Source organism: Protopterus annectens, chromosome 12.part0 (genome assembly GCF_019279795.1).
Source record: "Protopterus annectens isolate FY-2018-M chromosome 12.part0, PAN1.0, whole genome shotgun sequence".
Taxonomy (NCBI): Eukaryota; Metazoa; Chordata; order Ceratodontiformes; family Protopteridae; genus Protopterus; species Protopterus annectens.
The window spans coordinates 593223320-593247098 of NC_056746.1; the positions used below are offsets into that span (position 1 = coordinate 593223320).

Consider the following 23779-nt stretch of genomic DNA (forward strand, 5'->3'; position numbering starts at 1 on the left):
GCAAATTCGCAGTTTATCTCCACCCTACTTTATGCCTCTCCAATATATACCAACCTAAGGCAATGCGATCTAAGTAAACTCGAGACCTGCTAAAACAAAATTGCCAAATTCACCGCTGGCTAGAACTCCTTCACCTCCTTCAGTGGTATCGACTCGCACTTTCCCACAAACTGGTAAACCATCCTCTAAAGGTCCCATTCCTCCGGAATCTACTTCAGCCTTATCTCACAAGCAGACCACTACGATCCAGCAACAAAAATCAATTACAGGTTACTAGAGCCAATAACACTGCTGGAGAAGCACTATTCTCCAGTGCTATAGCCAAATTATGGAACACCCTCCCACCACAATAACCTCTGTACCGTCATGCACCCACTTCAAAGCTTTATTAAAGCACACCTAAAAACATGCTGGCTATGACCTTGTAACTCTCCCCTCTAACCGCTCCCACTCCATCTACCCTGTACCTTTCTTCCACCCCACAAACTACCTTTGATTACAGCAAGCTCTGATACTTTCATGCCTATCTAATTATTATACGGCAGTAACTTTGGAACAGATGCTAGTTATCTACTGACTGTACTATGTTCTTCATCTGTAACTATGTTTGTAATATTTTAATTGCTAGGATTCTTCATCTGTAATTATGTCTGTAATATTTTAATTTGTGGAATTTTTCTCCCCGGACCTCCGCTGAAAATGGACCTGCGTCCAGTCAGACTTTCCCGGTTAACAAATTGAACTAAATAAATAAATAAATAATAAGTAGTCAGAAATGATACATTCTTGGCCTTTGCAGATGAGGCTAATAAAACTAATTGGGCTGTAGTTTCTAGGGTTTGTGGTAATGCTCTTCTTGTGGAAGGGAATCGTAAAAGCCATTTTCTCTGCTTCAGAGCCACACTATGTGACAAAAACCTTGGTGTTATTAATTAGCATGCAGGTATTTTTTCTGGGCACATGTATGAGACATCATTATTATTATTACGTTTTCTGAGAGCTCAGTCAGAACATGCTCCATATTGATCGTGGAACTTCAATGACTGCTTCTGCAGTGATTTTGTGATATGTTTATGGCTTAGCTCCCTTTTTTAATTTCTCCAAATCCTTTGGCTTTCTAATACAATGATGGGAATGGAGCCCATTCCTAAGTCAAAGCACGATTAAAGTTCATGAAATTAATATTGTTTCAATCTTTGATGTCAGCCAAAAGTGCTCTTCGCAGCACCTGCGTTAGGGTTACATGGATTGGTAACATATCTAAATACGATTGTAGATTCTTTTTTTATAAGACCCATTGCTCCTACTACTATTGGAACTGTCTGGGTATCTTTCTTCCACATTGCTCTCATTTCTGCCAGCAGATCCTGATATTTTATGACTTTGTGTCTCTCTGTATGCAAGACACTGTAGTCACTGGGTGTGGCAATTTCAATGATCAGTGCTACTTTTGTCTTCTTTTCTTGGACCACTATATCCGGTTTTCTAGCATCTATCTTTTGAACTGTTGGTAATGGGTGATCCCATGTAATACAAACTTCATCATTTTGTATGATGCTTTGTGGATCATGTTTCCAGTGTTTTTCAGCCACTTCAATACCATAATGTTTGCACAATCCCCAGTGCAACAGTCTTGCCACATTATTATGCCTTTCTGTATGCAGTCCTTCTGCCATTAGTATGTCACAACCAGCAACAAGGTTTGTGACTGTTTCCAATTCGGTTTTACAAAACCTGCATTTGTCTGTTTCTCTCACATGTTCAATGGACTTTGTAAACCAGCATGTACATAGCCCACTATCTTGGGCTGCCAATATTAACCTTTTAAGTCTTGGTTTGAATTTGCCTCTCCTTAACCATTCCTGTGTTCACTCCTGATCAACATAAGGTTCTTCCAGAAATTTTCTATACTTGCAACTATATTTATGCTTTTTCCACATTTCTTGCCTTCTCATCTGGTCCTTCACCTTATATTCTTTCTTTTGTTTTTTGGCACATTCAGTTGCTGCCTGATTTTTATCTACTTCTAGTTTGATTTCCATTCCTGCCGATATGCTTCTGCTAAATTAAGCAGAGAGGTCATCTTAGATTTATTCTCCTCATGTTTCAAAACTTTCACTACATTTGGGTCTTATGAGGTCAGCAGATATGTGTGGAGTCCCACAATTGTAGATCTATACATGTAATCAATTTCAAGGAGGTCCATCTTATAATATATAATAAATCATTTGATGAGCATGAAGCATCCTTCTTGCTTTCCTATCTAATCTGTCCAACACATTTTGGGGCCAGTCAATCACTCCAAAACTAAGTTAGGACAGGAAGAGCAAATTAGTTTATAGCTTGGATTTTGTTCCTAGATGTCAATGCTGTTTTCAGAATTAATTTAAATCTTCTAAAGTATTCTTTACTAAGTTTTATTCGCATGTGTTCATGTTTTTTTGCTGATCTTTCATCAGTTCCCAAATATTTATACACTCCTTTTTGCTCAAGTTCTTTTATATCATATGGTGCTAGCTATGTTATCAACACACTTCAAGATGTATTCCATTACTGCTTCTGTGTAGTCATGTATGTTGACCTGACCTGTTGGTCTGATGTGGCTGCATCTCTGAATACATCCCAGCAGGTACTTTCACAACAGTCCTGGAGACATTCAGTTGCCCCCTCATGCCAAACCCTGATCCGTTTCACCGTGGGCTTTTCTCTGATCAGAGCAGGTCTGTAAGCTAGTAGAAGCATGATGAAAAGGTGATCAGTTTCCTAGATTTGGTTGTTGTACTGCATTGTAGGCTGCTTTTATGTTGGAATATACCCTGTCCAAAATGCTTGTACCACTTGTGGGAAAGTCTACATATTGATAACAGCGGGGTAGCACCTCTCTTAGATCATCTCAGTTGAAGTCATCTGCCATGTGTGCAAAGTCTGAGTTTTTACTCTGTAGCTCACAGTTAGAGCTGTGTAGTTTGTTTAGGGTTTCAGTGGTATTAGCATTTGGTGTAATGTACACCACTGTTACACTCCCTGTATGTAAAAAGGTGTACATTTTAAGGACAGGAACTCTAGATTATCAGAGCAATGTGACTGTATAATGTCACAGTTCTTACACCATCTTTTATTAACATAGATACAGACTCCACCTCCCTTGGCCTTTCCACACCAAGCTTGGCATCTGTCTACACGAAAGAGCATGAGACCCTCTAAGTTAACAGCACTATCATGGATCTTGCTATGTAGCCAAGTCTCAGTAAATATCAGTAAACAGGTATTTCTCACCTTGTTTTCTGCGGAGAGTTTCAGCCGTAAAAAGTCCATTTTGTTGTCCAGAGAGCACACAGTAGCTAGCAGTATGGATGGCCATGCAGACCTGTGACGATTAGTCTTCAGCTTAGCAGCAATCCCAGCTCTGCATCCTCTTTTCCTGGTTTTCTGACATATTTTCCTCTTATACCTTATCCAGAGTGTTCCAGAACCATTTCCTGATGTTTCAGGCACCTTAGGGCATGCTGGGTTAAAATACAAAGATCCAGGAGTTATGAGAATGTAGTCGGCCCCAAATACTCCTCATACTGCAGTTAATCCAACTGGCAACACAGCACTGAAAGCTGCTTGATTTCTAGTAACTTCTGTCTGAGTGACTGTACCTTTGTTTAAGAGCCCAGAAAGTGATTTTCCCTTTGTTTTAAGTGAAAAAGAAGACAGACTGAGCATTTCTCTCTGACGAGTTGCCTCCCTGGGTGCCGCCATTATTTATTTATTTTATTTTTTTTACTTTTTTACTTTTTGAACTTATTTGATTTGGCAAATAATCTTGTGTTCATAGAGAGTTCATTTAAGGATATCTGGTGGTCTCTTCATTTTTGTACTGCAAGCAATTCTTTTTCTTTACTACTTTTCATTCCTCAGACTAAAACTATTTTAGGAAACAGGGCTTTACCTGCACTTGCTACATGTTCTATGTGCACTCTTTATTTTAATATGATCAAGACTTCAGTTCTCGTAATTTAATGTCAAGCTATTTAATTGTCTCACTCAGCCCAACATAGAGGTCTTGGGACCTATTGTCTGTAATGCATTACCTAGGCATTGAAAGCATTCTTAATATTACAAATTTCAGGCATGTTTGCTGCATAGGTTTTTTTTTTATAGTTTGACTGCAGAGTATGTCTTTTGATGTGAGTTATATTGATGTGCTGGTTACATTCCCAATGTATTATTTGCAATTAGTTTCACATTTGCATTTGCTTTTGGCTGGATCCTGGCTGAAAAAGAAAGTTGTGGATCAGTTCACTTCATGATTAATTAACAAATGTATGAAAAATTACTTCAAGCATATTTCCACACTGACTGTGTTTTATAAATGAAATTATGAAAGACATTTAAGAAATAACATATTAATTCTATTGCCTTCTTTTTTTAGCTTCAAAATATTGTAAGTAACACTGATGATATTGAGTTCATGGGGAGTGCATTTGTACCAAATGATGTTGCAGAATTGTATACTGATACTCTCTTTCAAATTGCACCATTCACCAATATTAGCGGGTATGCATTTTTAATTATTGAAATAAATGAATAAATATTCTGTGAATGAAATATCATTATATTATTGTGTATGTTAGTATTAATGTTAGATAAAGTGGGGTTCAGTATCAAAGAGTTTAATTCAGCATGGTACTCTCTGTGCTTATAGCTACATGTGTATACAGAGTGGCATGCATAATGACTATTTGTTATATATCAACCCTGCACAGGCAACATGCCTGAGAATCCCAACCCATATATTCTACAGGGCTTCTAATTTTTCATTTGCCATCAAAGGTCATGTGATGTTCCTCTGTACAATAGATCTGCTTTGGGGCAGGGTCACTATAGCAGTGAATCATAACATTTGCGCTTTACCAGACTTAATTCCTTTCATGTCCAGCTAGATTCTTCACCAGCTATGCATCAATCCCTGTTTGAAAGCTGGTAGGTACTTAAGGTTTCCATTTAAGTTAACATTGCTAGGAACTTTTTAAGTTTTATTTTTACCACTTCCAGATGGTAACATATAAAATGTACTCTGGAAACATTTCATCTGTATGATGCCTTCTCTCACTAACCATTTATCTTATTTCATATATATTGAACAAGCCATATTTTCTTGTGATTATGGTATGATATAGTCCAGTTCTGACCACAAATACAGCAGTTTCTTAATATTTTCTTAATGTTATATACAACTGTTTCTTAATTTTCTCTTAAATCTCTTAATTTTTCTTGAATATGTTTTGCTGGTATTTTAGTGAAATCTAGGAAAAAGGGAAAGGCCCTAAAGAAATGAAAGTCCATGTCTTTCACTTCAAAATTTGAGGATTCTATTTTTAAAAGACTCCCCAATACAGGGATATGAAGCCACTATCAAAATTAACAAATGATTCTACTAGCCTTAGGGTTACTAAAAAATAAAACCTTAGCATCACAACATTGTTGGTGTTTTCTGTTTTCATGTCTCATCACTTCTTATGTCCTCTATTCTGCTAAGATTTTCAAATGAACTAGTGGAAAGATAATGCAATGTTTTAAATAGCTCTTTCTTTTTCCTATCACTAAGTTTTAGAGAACTACCCTTCCAAATCTGGACCACTTTTCACAAGTATCACAGCACCTCCTCAACAAAAAGGAAAGAACATTTCAAAGAAGAAATGGTAGGGCAAAGCCAAGTCTGATTTCAAAGCACATGATGAATCCTTTTTCATACAAAAATACTAACCTCTGACTGTTATCCTTCCCCCTTCCCCCTCCCTACACGTTGGATAACCCCTTTCAAATGAGGCATGGAAATCTTTCCCTTTCTTTCTCCCATTTGGAGAACAGTAACATCAGATGCTTTGGTTTTTGGATATAATAAAAATTTGGCAAAATCTACCCCTACAATACCTTCTCAAAGTTTCAGAATTCAAGATGTTAACCCTCCAAAACCATTTCCCTTCTTATTTTTCCACAAACTGTCTTAGTTACTTTGAACATGAAAAATGTCTATTGGCATATCACTATTCAGTGAAAACACAGACAATTTTTGAAAATTTCTGCATTGGGTTATCACTTTCAATTTACTTTTTTGCTCTTTTACTTATTTTATGACACTAAGGTTTTTTTATAAAATGCTTGACTTGTGCCATAGGATTATGTATTCACCAAAGTATCCACAGATATCTGTACTAAGACAGTTTCTTTATTAAAAGTTCACTCCTGCTCAAACAATTTTTCAGGACTTGCACTTTATAACCTGCCTTTTTCTCTGACAAGGAATCACTCTGAACACCAAGAAATTCACTTTGGAACCCACGTGGAGTGTATAGTTTCTAGGATGTCTACTGAATATTTCCAACATGTTGACTTTCTTCCTTCCAGAAAAAGTACAGTTTCTAACAAGCTGATTCATATCCCTGATACAGTTTGAAATAATCTCAGTGAGAGGTATGCCTGTGGTTCCTGACATTCACAATTTAAATATCCTTTAGGTCAGACTCCACATGAGAATGATACAGTGGTATAATGAACCAATTTGGGCTCAACAGTGCCATACTCTGTCTTTTACAATCTCTCTCTTGCATTTCATGAAGAAAGAACTGTTTTGGTGAATCACTTAGATAATGATCAATTCCTTTTTTGTTCATCCCTCTGCAAAACTTGTCAACAGATGCCTCCTATCTTACATGCTGTAGCTTTAGAAAAGGCATCAAAGTTGTCTAAATAAGACAGGGTCAATCACACAAACAAGAAAGAGGTGACGGTGCAGATCTTCGCTCTTCAGATTAATTGGAACTTCAAGATTAGAGGACCTCTTTGAACTCTAACAGACAATAGCTCAGTCATGTGATGTATCAACAAACAGAGGAACAAAGTTCTACCTTCTTTGCAGATTTATTATGATAGCCATGGAGTTTTAAATTCAGCACAGCCCTTTCCTTCTGGATGTTTATACTTCCTAATAACAAAACACAATGGAAGACTTCCTGAGCATATCCAAGGCAGACCCTCATGTATGGATCCTGAACCAAGGAGTCTTCCTTTAGATTGTCTTTCAGTGGGAAACTCCCCACATCTCTTTGCCTCCACTATGAACATCGCATACAATTTTTTTCTCTAGAGATGACCACAAGAAAACTTGGAAAATGGATGCCTTCTCTTTTCCATGAAAAGTGAAATTCCTCTATGCCTTGCCTTTCTTTCCAATCATCCCAGGGTCCTTCAGAAGATTCAGAAAGACAATCTAGTACCATTTTTGGTGACTCTCTTTTGGCACAGACAGACTTTGCTCTCTCTTCTTTTACATATAGCCGTAGGCAATCAATACAAGTTAACACCACAGGCAAGAATTTGCTTACATAATAAAAGGGTTCTTTTTCATCTAAACCTAAAGACAATGAACTTCATAGTTTGGATGATAGGCTTCTATTTTCTTTCAGACACCTTTTCTCTCAGATGTTTTACAGGTAATGAAGGGGCAAGAGAAACCTACAATGAGAAAATATTATATTTCTCAATGGAAAAGATTTTCTAAATGGTGTTGCAAAATAGGAGAGGGCATGACCCATACCCTTCTATATTTGTGTAGATTGCCCAGTTCAGATCTAGCATACATCTCTATTCAGGTACATTTGTCATCCATTTCACTCTGACGTCTAACGGATTCCTTTCTCTCTTCATGTTAGCAGGTTAAACAATTTTCACTTGGACTATGCCTGCATATGGTCCAGTGAGATTATTGTACTACCTTAGCAAACAAATATAAATAAATTAATAAATAAATAAACAATGTTTAAAGATGTCTGTCAACATCAGGCCTTTCAATAAATTTCTCCCTCTTTCTCAAGACCTGAATTATATTGAAACACTAACCCTATCTCCTTTTCAAACCATCTTCTTCTGCATCTTTATAAATCTGTACTCAGAAGACAGTTTTATTATTGGCCTTAACATCTTTCAAAAGGGCTTCTGAGTTACAGTATCTTATGTGTAATACTCCTTTCTTCAAAAAGCCATGGTTAACCTCCGAACTAACCCTTTCTTTACTTAATTGTCAATTAACTGTATTTAAATTAATCTATTCATCTTTTTACATTTTTCCATATATCTTCAGAATGAAGGAGACTGGATTCTTAATTTGCTGCATGTTTACAACTAGGTCAAATTCTGTCTAGATAAGACAAAAAGTATCAGGAAATCTCACCATTTTATTACTTATGATGGAAAAATGTTGGACTTTGCAGTCTATATGTGGCTATCTCCTTCTATTTCTTTATGATATTCCTTCCATGTTAAAACACTTCAAGGTCAGGTCAAAGCACATTCTACCAGAGCTATGGCCTCATCTGGAACTTATTTCAAAAACATTGATTTTGCATCTTTTCTTGATGTAGCTAACTGGTCCTTCATTTCACAGTTTTATAAAACATTGCCATATAGTTGCCTTTTCCAGACCAGAGCATGTTTTTCCAGGACCATTCTTTGAGGATTATTGGACGGATGCTCTGTTCCTCAAACCTCCACTGCAGCAGTCTTAAGGCTTCAGATATTCATCCAATAAGTCAGCAATATTGCAACAGTGATCTAATAAATAACATAGTACAGTTGTGCAAGGTCTTACCATAGCAGTAGATGTTCAAATAAATCCCTGTTGCAGTATATGCACCTGCCTACTTCCTTCGAGATTTCTTTCTTGTCCTTTTATCTATGGCTGAGGTGCAGCCCCTTAATTTTTTCTCCCCCCCTCTTTTTCACAGTTATATCTAAATTTATCCTAGGTGATCATTAGGCTTAGTCTTTTCATGGGATAAGAATGTTCATAAGAGTTCCATGCCCATGTATCCTGCAAGCACCAGTATCATACATAGGTCCTAGGTTATAGCTTGGACTTGCAGCATGAGAAGAAGGTGCCCAAGCTTTTATAGACTGGTCTTATGCATGGCATTCTTGGTATCATGTATCTGATAACCTTACTCTTTGTTGCACATTTAACATTCTCTCCATAAATTAATACCACAGAGACTTTTACATTCACATATATCACCCATCTTTTAACTTTAAAAATACCTTCACATGTACAAATTACTGCAATCATTATTAAAATGAAAATAAGTGAACTCAGAGGAAGTTGCCTAACCCTTTTACCATTGTTTACTTGAACAAACATTTATTTCAAACCATATATTTTCATATATTGTTTTTCTGAACAGTATTTATTTTTTTCCAAAACCAAAAATACTATATCATATTCTCTATATGTCAGTGATTTAATTTGTCATAACTAAGTCGGTGTTTTGCAGTTGTCAGCCTTTTTGTCTTGGCTATCTGAAAGTCGGGTTAGTGAACTTTCATCTATATATATATATATATATATATATATATAGTTAAAGGGGGATCTTTTTTTATTTAATTTTTCTTGACTGACCAGTTTTTGTCGATGTCTTCACCTCACTTACATGAATGTATGACTAAGTGTCATAACTCAATAAATGAGATAGCTGTAGACAAAGGAACAAAAACTTTTAATATATATTACATTAAAATGATGGTCGTAAAAGATTACAACAAAATTCTCTGCATAATAAGTACAACAAATACATGCTGAACTTTTGAATGTATTAACATAAAGTGATTAAGTGAGGCCGCATAATTTGAAATAGTGGAAAACTTTGTTCTAATGAGAATGAGTATAAAAAAATGGAATCAAGATACATAAGGTAAGCAGAGAAAATAGTAGAAACAGAACAATATAAAGATTTCAAAACAAAGGTAGACATCAAAATAACACCTGCAAATCACATGACAAGTTCAATACACAAGTTCTGCACACTGGGAGATAATGATGTCTCTATAGAAGCATATGGCACATTGTAGACTGGAGTATGTGATATTAGTATGCACATCACACAGCAATAAACTAAACAGTGGATAAAAAGGGTACATGTAATAAAAGCAGAAGAAAACTGAGCTATGACTGTCTATAAAGACAGGAAAAACTAGCAAAAGTTGAATTATATATGTTATCATATAGCCTGTTTAGAGGAAATGTAATCTTGGTATTCACAAGTTGGATACCTATTTAAGAAAATACTTGAGCTTTGAAATAGATGGTGGCAAAACTACCTATAGTAGAGTAGAATAACACCCTAGAATACCTTTATAAAAACACCTTTTATCAAAAACTGGTTTAAAGACAGCACAGTTATGGCTTGGAAGCCTTTAATCAGAGAAGATGAATGTAGCCTAATTAACTGAATGTTTCACAAAAGCATGGAGGAAGAAATAAAGTTTATGAGGTTTCTAATGTGATGAACAGAGAGACAGGGGACAATGATATGCAACCATAGTTTTATAAGGCAGGTGTTCTGTATATGAAAGAGCAAATGTTAAGGCACAATATAAGCAAATTTGTATTATACCATGACCCCCCATTAATATTCCAAAACGTGCACGCTGATTGGCCAGCGTGCACGTTGTAAATCGACTTATACTAATGGAAAAAGGTCCGGTCGCCCGGACTTTTCCATTAGTATAAGTCTTTTCAAAAAGGAGTTTAACATAGCGACACAGGTTTAAAAAAAGCAACGGAGATCTCCGTTGCTTTTTTTAAAGCTGTCTCGCTATGTTAAACTCCTTTAACATATCGACACAGTGTGTAAAAAGCAACGGAGATCTTGCTTTCTCCGTTGCTTTTTTTAAACCTGTCTCGCTATGTTAAATGGGTTTAACATAGCGAGACAGCTTTAAAATAAGCAACGGAGATCTCCTTTGCTTATTTTAAAGCTGTCTCGCTATGTTAAACCCATTTAACATAGCAAGACAGGTTTAAAAAAAAAGCAACGGAGAAAGCAAGATCTCCATTGCTTTTTACTGTTTCGCTATGTTAAATGGGTTTAACATAGCAAAACAGTAAAAAGCAACGGAGATCTTGCTTTCTCCGTTGCTTTTGGCCACAGCTCTGATGTACTGCATAGGCATGCACAGTACATCAGAACTGCCGCGGATACCAGACAGCTGCAGAAGGGCAGCAACGAGGCATTATACAATGCCATTATTTAAGAAAATTAATTGTTTCTTTTCTTAAATAATGTCATAGTATAATAGCAATAACCCACTTCTGGGTGTGGGTAATGCAGGATTTACCCACAGTTGTCTTTGTTTGGTCCCTCGGGCTTCGCCCTCGGGGCCAAACCACGCCAACCGTGGGTAAATCCCGCATTACCCACACCCAGGCGTGAGTTATTGCTATAATAATGCACACCCCTTTGCCATGAATTATTGTTGCTATACTTTGAAATTTATTTAAGTTAATGAGACTTGATATAGTTTCTTGGAAACTCTTCATAGTCTTTACCAATATAGTATTTAAATGTTATTGTTATCACTTTCTAACATTTTTAATAATGTAACACATTTAAGTTACATCATTTATATACTACAGTTTTTGAATCATTTTATATAGCTGGAAAAGTCATATGTTAGTAAAATAGTTAATCAATAAAATGTAGAGTTAGTAATCAGAAATACACAAAGCCTTTTTTTAGAGGTCTTGCACAGTGCATTTCAAAGACTACTGTATTACTACAGTAATATGAAAGTTCTGGCAAGTAGTGGTATAGAGGATTTGTTGGATATCTCTGCATGTTAATGCAGCAGCTGGAGTATATGGCTAATGTAAATTAGCCATGTTCTCCACCCCAAAGCTTTACCCCATGATCAGAATAGGATGGAAGAGAAATTCAAGAACATGATCTATCATGAATGAACATGGTCAACTCAGTATGTATGGCAGCAGTGTTTCTGTTGTAAGCACTGAAAAAAGTGTATAGATATGAGTGTGTGTGTGTATGTGTGTGTGTGTGTGTGTGTGTGTGTGTGTGTGTGTGTGTGTGTGTGTGTGCATGTGTGAGATCTTTTTCCCAAGTAAGCTATCAGTGAAACTTATAGGTTTTGACACCGTGGTCTGCGAACAGCCAGGACTGAAGCACATGAATTACTTCATATATTATCTTATTTTAGATTTAAGTTATAAATTGTGAGTCTCAATATTACTGAAACAATAGCATTTTGTGTTTCAGATCAACCACTTTATTTCTGCATTTTTGGCATATAATTTAGCATTTTCTGGTATTTAAACATCATAGCAGACAACTTTGGAGCTCTTTTGTGGGGATTTTATTTTTTTTTGCTTTCATTGTTGCTCCACCCACCTCAGTTCATGAGTTCCTGTACGCATTTCACACTTTCCCCTGGTTGTAACCATGACAACCAAAACAAATTAACATCCATTTCACTGTAACACAGTTCACATTGTAAGAACGGTAAGCTTCATTCTAAGACTCCCAATACACTACCTGAGTCTCTAAGATTTAACAACTTATTTACACTCACTATTCCTATTTTAGACTCAAACTGGTGACCAAAGCACTCAATTAGTCTGCACTGCTCATTCATCAAAAAGGGAAGCAATATAATGGAAATCAGACACACACTTACTTCCGTAATGATGTGAATTAGTTCGCACTTTCTAACAGCAAGAGGGTTAAAAGACTCTTATAAATAGCAATGTTTTTCTTTCTTTTACTATTTTAAACATTTGTATAAAATTAAATTTCATAATTTCCTTGAAATGTTTATTTTAATTATTCTGAACAACAGCTTAAATAGCTTCCATTTCATTTTATTCACGGAACTAGCCCTTACACTATAAGCCACTAACAAAGATGACTACATAAAAGAAATTAAAAATTCCGAAGTGAGTTTCTGTAGCTTTTGTGCCCTCTTCTGTATATTGGTGATGATACATAAATGTTTTACAGTAGTAAAGCAAATTGAAAAGGATAGCTCTGTATGTAGCAAGTGAGCATGTTATATTCCTAATGGTATACAAGAATTTGGGTTCACACATTGCTAAAAAATAAAAGCCTGCAGCTAATTAAGATAATAGCTCATGTAGTGTGAAGTATTATAGAATGAATACTATATTACATAAAAAAAATCAGAATTCATAAATAACTGTGACATAGAAGTTCATCACTGCACTTAATTAAAATACAGCATTAATGATATCATTTCAAATGCAAAGATGAGCAGTTCAGGGAAGAACATTTGCATCTACTTTCAGGAAAATGCTTGTACTGCATCTGTGATAAAAAAAAAAAAGTTGCATTTCAGCAGCATTAAGGCTTTGGAATATGCCAGTATATATGGCTAAATGGCTAACCTATATTACAAATACAATAATTCCCGTGTGTGTATGTTTGTTTGTATGTATGCTTAGTGAGACTAGTCTAACATTCTGTGTGCTGTGAGGCCAGTTATTAGCAAATTACTAGAGTAGTTTTAAAGGCATTGTATTATAAAGCATAATGTTATTTAGTTATGGGAGCAAACACAATATCAAACACCATTGATAATACTGTTTTTTTTTAAGCAATGCATAATTCAAGTCCTGTATATATTACTAATGCATTTTAGTGAGAATGAACTCTCTCAAGCACATTATGTCAATTTTAAAAGCCTAGATATAATACAGTTCTCATTTTATATTTGAAATAGGAACATATTTATTTCTGTTATTTCTGTTTTCATAAGGAACAGCTCTATTATTGTTTATCAATTTATCTTATAGTAGTTTTTATCATTACAGTTAACCTGCCTTCAAGCTAGAAATTTTTTTGTTCACAAAATAAGCTTACATTGTTAACTACAAACAGTTGATCTGCTATTGAATTGTTAATTTCATTGTCTCAAAGAACTACTCCATGATATGTATGTTAAACTCCCACAATAAATGTATTCTAATGATATTCTCTTATAATTATTAGTATTAACACTAACTCCAATTATAAATAAGATATCTTCAGGACACTCAGTTTTGGAGCTCAGTGTCACTTGCTTTTTTTCAATTTTGTTGATAAACTTGAGGGATAATCTGATTGAAAATACGTGTTTTCTCACTCCATGTTTGTTAAAAGGTTTATTAAACTCACTATTCACTTGTTATCTTTATGCTCTTTATTTTTTCTCATCTTTATTGGCCTATTTTGAAACACATTTTAAGTTCTGTAATGGGGAAACTCAGTCAAACTGTATTACACATTAGCAATAATATATTTTTACAAATCTTCAGTAAATATAGAATTCTAACAATGTCTCTAATCATAACTTCCACCACAAAAACACATAAAATTACAGATTTAACCTTACTCTCTTTAAATATTAATGGTCTAAATAATCCAATGAAAAGATCAAATCTACTAAGATATCTAAAATTACATAAAGCGCAGGTCATATTTCTGGAAGAATGTCACTTTAAAGCCTTATGATTACTCAATACTGTCTCATTCTTCATATAAAAAAATAGAGGAGTCTTAATTTTTTGGAAGAAAAATGTAACTAATCGTCAGATCATTTATAATTATGAAGGTCTTCTATCAATTCTAATAATAAGATTTCATAACCGAATTTGGGCACTGGTAAATATATACTGGATACCTGGTATAGGGCTAAATACAGTCAAAAAACTAGATATAGATCTAATTAACAAAGTATATAAAGGCATCTTGATAATAGGAGGGGACTTTAATTGTATCTTAGATAATTTGGAGATCACAAACAAAATAAATCTTTGTCTTACCTCCTCAGAGAAATATCTTAAGAAATGGACTGAAAATTTAAAACTAACCGATACATATAGGTATAAAGAAACTAACTCATTATTATACTCTCACTGATCTCACAGATTTAACACACAAACAAGAATAGACATTTTTATATCTTAGGACTTAACTATGGAAATAACAAAATTTTCCATAACCACATGCTCTTTTTTCAGGCCATAATTCACTAATACTTAAATTCCAAATAGATTGTAAAAGATTAATCTTTGCATCAAGAATCCCAGCTTATATCACTAAACTAAAACAATTCAAGCCATGGTGAGTTTCAGAAATTCAATATTTTATAGACACAAATTACACCGAGAATATAAACATTGTAATTTTATGGGACACCTTAAAGGCTTTTTTATGTGGTAGAATCCTATCTTGGTTAAAAAATAAAACAAAAGAATGGGAATCGGAAATGCATAATATCCAAAAACAAATTATAAAAAATAATATTAATATCAGTGATACAAAGAGTCTTCATGCAAAAAAAAAAAAAAAAGAAATTGTGAAATTAAATAAAAAATACAATGACATTATAACTCATAAGATGAACTTGGATTAGAAAAATTAAAACTCAGCTCATATTTAGTTTCCCTATAAACATTTACACAATCTAACAATGAGAATAAAATGGCAAAACATGGAAAATAATATTACAACTATTATCCATGAAGGGAAAAGTAACACAAAAGTATCAGATATAAATGATATTCTTGATGCTTTTAAATTTCACTATGCTGAATGTGATGACCGTGCCATGGCCCAGCAATCAAGGAGCCTCAGTCCTCACCACTAACACCAGGGAGGTCATCTCATAGAAGAAAAAAGGATAACTGATACACACAGTAAAGTACAATTTCCCTTAAGTGCACACAGAGATCACAGTCAATCTATGGCTGGTTGCTCCTTTGCTCACCAGGTCCCCAATAAGACTACCCACTGGCACAGCTATAGGGTCCAGGTCTCAGCTTAGCTGGGCAAGGTAAAACCTCCAGTATCCTCTCTGTCCAACCAGTGCTTTGTGTCCCTGCCAAGTAGCTGACACAATGCACACACACACACACACACACACACACACACACACACACACACACACACACACACACACACACACTCACACACTTTGAGATAAGTATTTATACAACTTCACAGACACTCCTGGGAAAGGCTGACACAGATTCTCCAGCTGTATCCCTTTACCCAGACCATACGGTAATAATCCCTGCCACCACCCAGCTAATAATATCATCTACTAAAAGGCCCTTAAAAGGGTGTCCAATTATTACTGTGCAATATTATTATCCAATGGTAGCATGACTAACATTCAAGGCTTACTTTAGAGTGGCCTATTAAAATAAGCTCTATAAATATGCAATGCACTCTAGAGCTTATCTCTACACAAACCAGCCACAGGTAGAAGGTTTAAAAATATTTAATAATAAATAATTAAAACACAAGACAAAACTACTACACCACAGAGATATCTAATAGTTCAGAGATCACACAGAAGATTAAAATAATACAGTAGGACAGGTCTGATTTAAAAAAAATACCTAATTAATCTTTACTAGCTTTAACTATTCCTACAAGAAATCACAGTGCTAAAACTTACATGTGAGCATAAGGCAGAGTGCTGATAAGTTAGATATCAAGATCAAAATGCTCCCAGTCTCTTGTGAGAAATAGTATTTAAACATTACTAACAAACATGTCTCTAAGGCCCTCCCAAATTACATTTTTGACACTTAGGTTTTCCCAGGCAAACAAACTGCATTATTTAGCAATCTAACACCTGTTCAGAAACTTACAATATAAGTCATTTCACATGTATATTCTAACAGAAACCAGAGCAATAAAGCACATTCCACATCTAAATTCTGGTCATAAACTTTAGCCTTAAAACAATGGGCATTAAACCTTCATCCAGACCCACTGGAGCCGAATTCTAACATGAAGGGGTCACACCATGTTTCACTGGGCCAGTAGAGTGCAATGTTGTCACATATTTTGCAGTTCCACATTTCACAAAATTCTTTTACACTCAAGAAAACATACCTGTATTTCACATTTATTTACAAATGCCAGAATTATATATCAAATTCTATTTGACTAGGCTGGCAGCCTTCGCCCCTCTCTCCCCAATCATCACACTGAACATTATAGGAATAATAATAATAAATCTAACTTCTTAGATATAGATACACATCTTACTAAAATAAATAAAATGCCTGGAAAATTAAAAATTGATATTGGAAAACAAATCTCTCTCAAAGAAATAACTGATAAAATCAAGGAGAGTAAAAACAATAACGCTCCAGACATTGATGGAATAATAATGGAATTATATAGGATATTTCCAAATTCATAAAACTTTAAATGAAATACATTTTCAAAATATAATCACACCCTCTTGGAGGTATTCATTAATTACACCAATAAAAAAGGAAAATAAAGACCCTACCCACTGCAGTTCATTTAGACCAATCTCATTACTCAATAATGATTATAAAATATTCATGTCTATCTTAGTCAACAGAATTAAAAAAAAATCATTGATACAAGTTATACATGAAGATCAAACAGGTTTTATTTATAATAGACATACGTATGACAATATTCAAATAATTTTTAACTGTTATTGACATACTAATCTAGAAGCTCTCATAATTGCATTAGATATAGAAAAAGCCTTTGATTCATTGAACTGGGACTATTTATTTAAAATTTTAGAACTTCATGAGTTTCCCCCACACGTCATTAATTTGATAAAAAACATATACAAAAATAATCTTGCCTATGTAAAATTGGGTCCATTCACCTAAGAAGCCATAGAAATAACTAAGGGCACTAAACAAGGTTGTCCTATGTCTCTCATTCTATTTGCCATATCAATAGAATTATTTGCATCAATAATTTGCTGTGATTCAAAAACAAAATAATCAATTCAACTCTAAAATGATGCTTTTTGCAGGTGATATACTCCTCACTCTGTCTGTTTCTGAAGAATCTATACAGGAGTTAATATTACAACTGGGAAAGTTTTTCTTAATTCAGACCTTAGTTTCAGTAAATCCAAATCAAATCACATGTTACTGAATAGGAAAAGTGACTTCCATTTAATTACAAATAATATATCTATCTGTATCTGAAAACATTAATACTACCCTAACCTTAAACTGTAATAAAATTTTAAACTCTATAAAAGCCCAAATAGAAAATTGGAATAAATTGTATTTAAAATTAGAAGATAGACTGTGATTAATAAAAAATGGTATTACTCCCCAAAATAAATTATATACCCCAAGCCATTCCCATGATTCCAAATAAAAAAAAATTAAAAGAGATAAACAAAACTCTTTTAAACTTCCTTTGGTTACCAAAAATGAAGAGAATATCTTTTTCTTATCACATCAGACCCTGGGAACTGGGAGGAATTATCTTTCCAGATCTGGAGACTTACATTAAAGCTTCTATTTTCAAAATAGTTTTAAACTGGAAAAATCCAAAATTTTCTTCTGCTTGGAAGACTCTATATACTACTATCTTTTTAAATGAAAACAAATTAACGAGTAATTTATCACTGAATGATCAAAACAATAAACATTCGCACATATGTGTTAATTTCCAATATAACATACCAAAACCTACCAATCTAAATTACATAAATTATACCTATAATTTATTTAAAAGTTTCATAAACACCAATGTTGATATAAAATTATGGCTTGAATTGTTAATGCCCTTGAATACTACAAAACATTTCATAAATAAAATCCATAAGAATACACTCACTAATTGGGAATGAAAGAATTTTATTTGCTGGCAGAACTGTATAAAAGATCACAAGATATATCAAATGCAGACTGGCTAGAGCTTCAAAGTATTCTATTTTATGCTGAAGATCTTTGCAAAATAATTAATAATTCATCCTTTAAAACCAAGCCTAACTTCATAAATCACTTGTATGAAGCAATCTATAAAATTATAACTGGACAAATTCAATTTCAAAATTATATAAAATTCTAATAGCTTGTAAGATTAAACTTAATCAGAATTATTGGAATTTTGTAACAAAAGGTTTATTAATAAGCCTATCAATTGAATGTAAAAGTAATTTATTTTACTCCATCAAGTTAACCTCCAATGTACAAGTCTGGAGGATTTTTATATGGAAATATCCGCATAGAGTCTTTTATACTCCCAGCAAAATAACTAAATTTAATTCTTCCCAAACTGTTATTTGCTAGAGATGTTCATTAAGCTGTAAAGCAGACTGGTTACACATTTTTTATGACTGTAATAATATTAAAAAATACTGGGATGAACTTGATAAATGTCTTCAAGCCATTTACACTGATGCATTTTTTTAACAAAATCTCTAATTTTTCTTAATGTCAATGAGACAATAGAAATTAATAAAAAGCATTAATATCTTCTGTGGACTGTACTAGCTGTAGCTAAAAAGTGCATCACAAGGAAATGGAAATCCTCTTCTGAGCCCACAATTGAAGACTTTTTGTCTTTATTGAACGAAACTGTGCTAATGGAGATAAAAGTCAAGGAACTGAGGATTTCTTTTAAAATGTGGACAGATAATCCCTGGAATAAAATGCTTTCACTTATTGAAATGATAAAAATTGACACAATCTCTACCATAAGAGATTAAGGAGACAAAGAATTATTTTGAAATGTGAAAAACTATCATTTTTACTGATTGTTTTCTCTTGATTTCTGGGCCATTAGTAAATATTGTATATAATATTGTTATTGTATTTTTATAATTATTGCTATTCTTGATAAACAAAATAAAATTGCTTGAATAAAGTGCAATGAGTTCTACTCTTTTTTCAAGACACCACCTCCCTTGAGTAAAAATGACTTGGAAGACCTCAAAAAGAAGAAAACCATAGAACATAAAATATCATTTCATACACATTTGAGGAAGTTGAATTTTAGTTAAAAGAGAACAAGCAATTATGAGCAGTAGAACTGTAACTCAAACATTTGCAGAGACAACAAGGACACCTAAGGATCTTTATTATCAATGTTTGTCTGTGCTTGATGTAACTGATAACATAGCACCACATATGTTGGCAGGATTTCAAAATTAAACTGAGGTTAGAGCATAAAATGCTTTGCATATCATGCTTTATACTTATATATTTTGTAGTAATTAAGTTATTTAGTATGTTATAAACTTTCTCTTGTGTATTTTTCTTTCTTCCTTACTTTATTTATTTATTGCTTTTAAGACTTCCAGACAAACTGCTCTGCTATGTCAAAACTGCTGAGTCAATAAAGACTTTGAAACCAGAAGTAGCTCTAATCATTATTGGAAGAGTGAACAACAATTGTAATAGTTCCTTAAATAATGGCAGTACAGCTCCATCTCCAGCAAGCCTTCAGGTAAGATGAAATGCTAATGTTTTCAAAATACCAACCAAATTCTTTCTGTATATTCACTTTCAACTGAAAATACAATATGCTGCTTCTACTGTCCCTGTGCTTATACAATGTAGTCATACAGAAGACCATGTGATTGCATGTTGCTAGAGCTAACCACTTTGAATGCTGCTCCTGTAGGACCTTAAGCCTGGAAAGCACACCTCCCCTGAGGGCTAGTCCACTTCTTAAGTGTCTAGTGATGTCGCCAAGCCACAAAGAATCCTTGCAGTACTATATATGCTACAAAATGTTGTATACAAGTGTAATTTGATGCTATTTAACAACTTTTTCATTTAAATCGCTATTATGGCTCAGTTTTGTTTACAAAACATTTTTGACAGGTATTCTTCTTAAGCTAATACTTAATTCCTTGTCTTTTTTTTTTCAAAAACATTTTTATTTTGTTTTCATTATAAACATACACAAATGTACATATAACAAATACAATAAAACAATAACAAAACAATTTGCAATATTTATATTCATCCATGATAAACAATCATTTTATCCATGAGACGTTATCAGTATTTGTTTGAAAGGTTTTCCAATTTTTGTATTGTTATTTTTTATGAGTAATGTTATGAGTTCTATAACAAATGGTTTGCAGTTCTATTTTTACAAACAACTTTTGCTAAATTAATACATTCTTTAAACATCAAATCGTGTTTACTTTTCCAGATCAAACTAATAACTTTTCTGGCAATTGTAAGAATTGACCAGAGTAACTGAATCTGAGATTTAGGTATTACATTAGGTATAGGAACATTAAATAGGATTAGTGAGTTAGAAATATGACAGTTATCAGACCATAAAGCCTTTGCAAAATATCTGAAGTCTTTCCAGTATTGAACATTTCTATATTGAATGAACATCTGAATCCAGTTGGCCTCTAGTAATTCATCACATTTCCAACATTTACTTTCACTCTTTTTGAGTATAAGATTTATTTTATGTGGAGTATAGAAACCCCAATTCATAAATTTCCATGTATACAACCACCAATAAATGAAGAAAAGATACCATGTGTAGATTTTAAAAACAGATTTTTGGATTCATCAGATATTTGTTCTCCATTAATCTTTAGTATCTATAGATAGGTGAGAGACTTAATTTTTGATCATCTGTCTTTTCAAGACACCTAATAAAAAGCTGGATCAAACTAGGTATAAATTCAGTCTCTAGGTTGATTGATACTCTCATTTTGTTTTCTATAAACTGCCGTAATGAGTGTATAAACAACCAACTGTCTTGACTATTAACAAAACTACAGAGAAGAAAGTTTAGTGGTTTAATACTCTTATGTTCAATAAACTGATGCCAGAACATCAAGTTATTTCCTTGAATTTTTGCATCGCATTGATGTTGAATGAATCTAGGCAATCAGGGGAGTATGCTATAGGAAATATAAGGAAAAAGGAATTGTTTGATGTTGTAATTACAATCAATTATATTTTTAAAGTTATTAAATATTTGATAAATGCCATAAAAATGATCAAACTTCTTATTAAATAAACAAAATTCACATAAAAGCCAATTAGCTCTACTTATTCTGTATTGTTCCTTAAACTGATTTTCTATAGTTCTGACATCAGTTATATGAATCTCCTGTATTATTTTCCAGCCAGATATATAGGTAGGTTAGATCCAATGTAATATTACATTAATTATAACTGATTTTGAATAAAGATATAAGTTAGGGAATGCTATTCCATTACTGTTCCTAGCTCTAATGTGCCATTTATATGCAATCGTAGGTTTTAAGGGGAACCATAAAAATTTAAGTAGCATGGAATCAAATTTTTTAAATATGTTTTTGGGAGGGGATAGTATCAATAACTGTATATAAAACACATTTTTAGGTAAAGTTATTATTTTAATTAAAGAGAGCCTATCATCCAGTGTGAAGAACATTGTATTCCATCTTTTGATTAGTTCACTAATGGTGGTTATTAAATTGTTGTAGTTTAGTTTAACAGACTCTTTCCATGTACTCTTTATACTGACACCCAAATATTCTAATACATCATTCTCCCAATTAAACGGGCTATTCCTGCTTAGGTTTTTGTTTTCCTTTTTGTTAATTAGTAATGTTTTGGATTTTTTATGATTAAATTTAAGCCCTGAAATTCTTTCAAACTTGCTTAAGGTATTTATAACATCATGCAAAAAAACATCAATATCACCCAACATTAACAACATATCATCAGTAAATAATTGTATCTTAGGACAATAGTCCTTATTAAATTGAAAGCCTTTTATATTTTGCTTGTTTCTGATATATGTAGCAAAAGGTTCCATTGAAAGAGCAAACAATAATGGTGACAAATGCAACCTTGTCTACTTCCCTTGAGGATTTCTAGTGGTGAGGATAGCAATGAGCCATTTTCAAATAAGCTTGTGCCCCACTATAAATTTTCATTACTAAGTTGCCAAAATCTGAGGAGAATTCAAAACCAATCAGAATTTGTTCTAGATATGACAAACTAATAGAATGAAAAGCCTTTTCTATGTCTAGGCTGATAATAGTTAGCTGTTTTTTTGTATTTGCATGCTATGTCTATTAATGATAATAATTTAATAATGTTATCTTGCACTTTTCTATGAAGAATGAACCCTGTCTGATCATTATGTATTAGATTACGTAATATTTTCTCTACTCTATCAGCTAATATCATCATGAAAACTTTATAATCAGTGTTTAGTAATGACATTGGTCTATATGAATCAAAAGATTTGGGCTCCTTACCTTGTTTTAAAATGGTGGAGATAATTGAATATTACCATTTTGTCAGTCATCTATCTAACATTTTTCATGTAAGGATCTGTTGAATATATTATATATCACTTGTTGCAAAAAAAAAAAAGCCTCACAGCCCTCTAAAGGTTTAGCTATGTAACATAAGTCTGATGTTAATATGCATAATGAGTTTTCTAATGCAGATCCTAGCTCATTTGATGTCATTTAGTTGCTAAAAGTGTCACTAAATCTGCAGGATGTATGCATCTATAAAAGAACATAGGTATTTTCAAAGGAGTTAAACACATTTATCAGAACTAATTATTTACCATTTAAAGTATCTAAGTGAAGGATAACAGAATTTTGAAAGAAAATAATTTTAAATACAGCCATTTAACAAGTTCAAAAGGTCAAGTGATATCATCACTGTTATTTCCTCAAGCTGCAGCTTCATAAATTTGTTAAAACATATCTAAATAGGCTCATGCACAGCAGAGGTTGTCTCTAGTGAGGAAAAAAGCATTTTCAGCAGAAAATCAAATCTCGCAAGCTACCTTGTCAGTGCATGTCATGAATCTCCACAATGAGAACAGTCACACAGACCACCAGTTTCCTCAGAAAACATCAACATCATGAAAAAATTAACCCTTTCATATAAAAACAACTATTTAGAAGTACCAACAGCTGCCTCAAATCAGAAATCGCTTTATAACATTTCAATCATTTACCCACCAGTTAACCAGACCAGAGGGGAACAAAAGAATCTTATATATATATATATATATATATATATATATATATATATATATATATATATATATATATAAAACATGTTTAGCCATCTATAAAACACCATTACTGTACTGTATTAATGTTTATATGTGTCTAAACAAAGAGTCTAAAACATCTAGTT

The 23779-nt window shown here is 33.3% G+C and overlaps 1 protein-coding gene across 1 annotated transcript in view; it reads left to right on the forward strand.

Moving 5' to 3' along the window:
• Positions 1–4424: 4424 nt before the first annotated feature.
• Positions 4425–23779, forward strand: part of LOC122816734 (mesothelin-like) — a 464103-nt gene continuing 444748 nt past the window's right edge. Inside the window, exons 1-2 of the mRNA XM_044089728.1 lie at positions 4425–4545; positions 19937–20090. Coding sequence (XP_043945663.1) covers positions 4460–4545; positions 19937–20090 — 240 coding nt within the window. The 5' untranslated portion in view covers positions 4425–4459. The remainder of the gene's footprint in view (positions 4546–19936; positions 20091–23779) is intronic.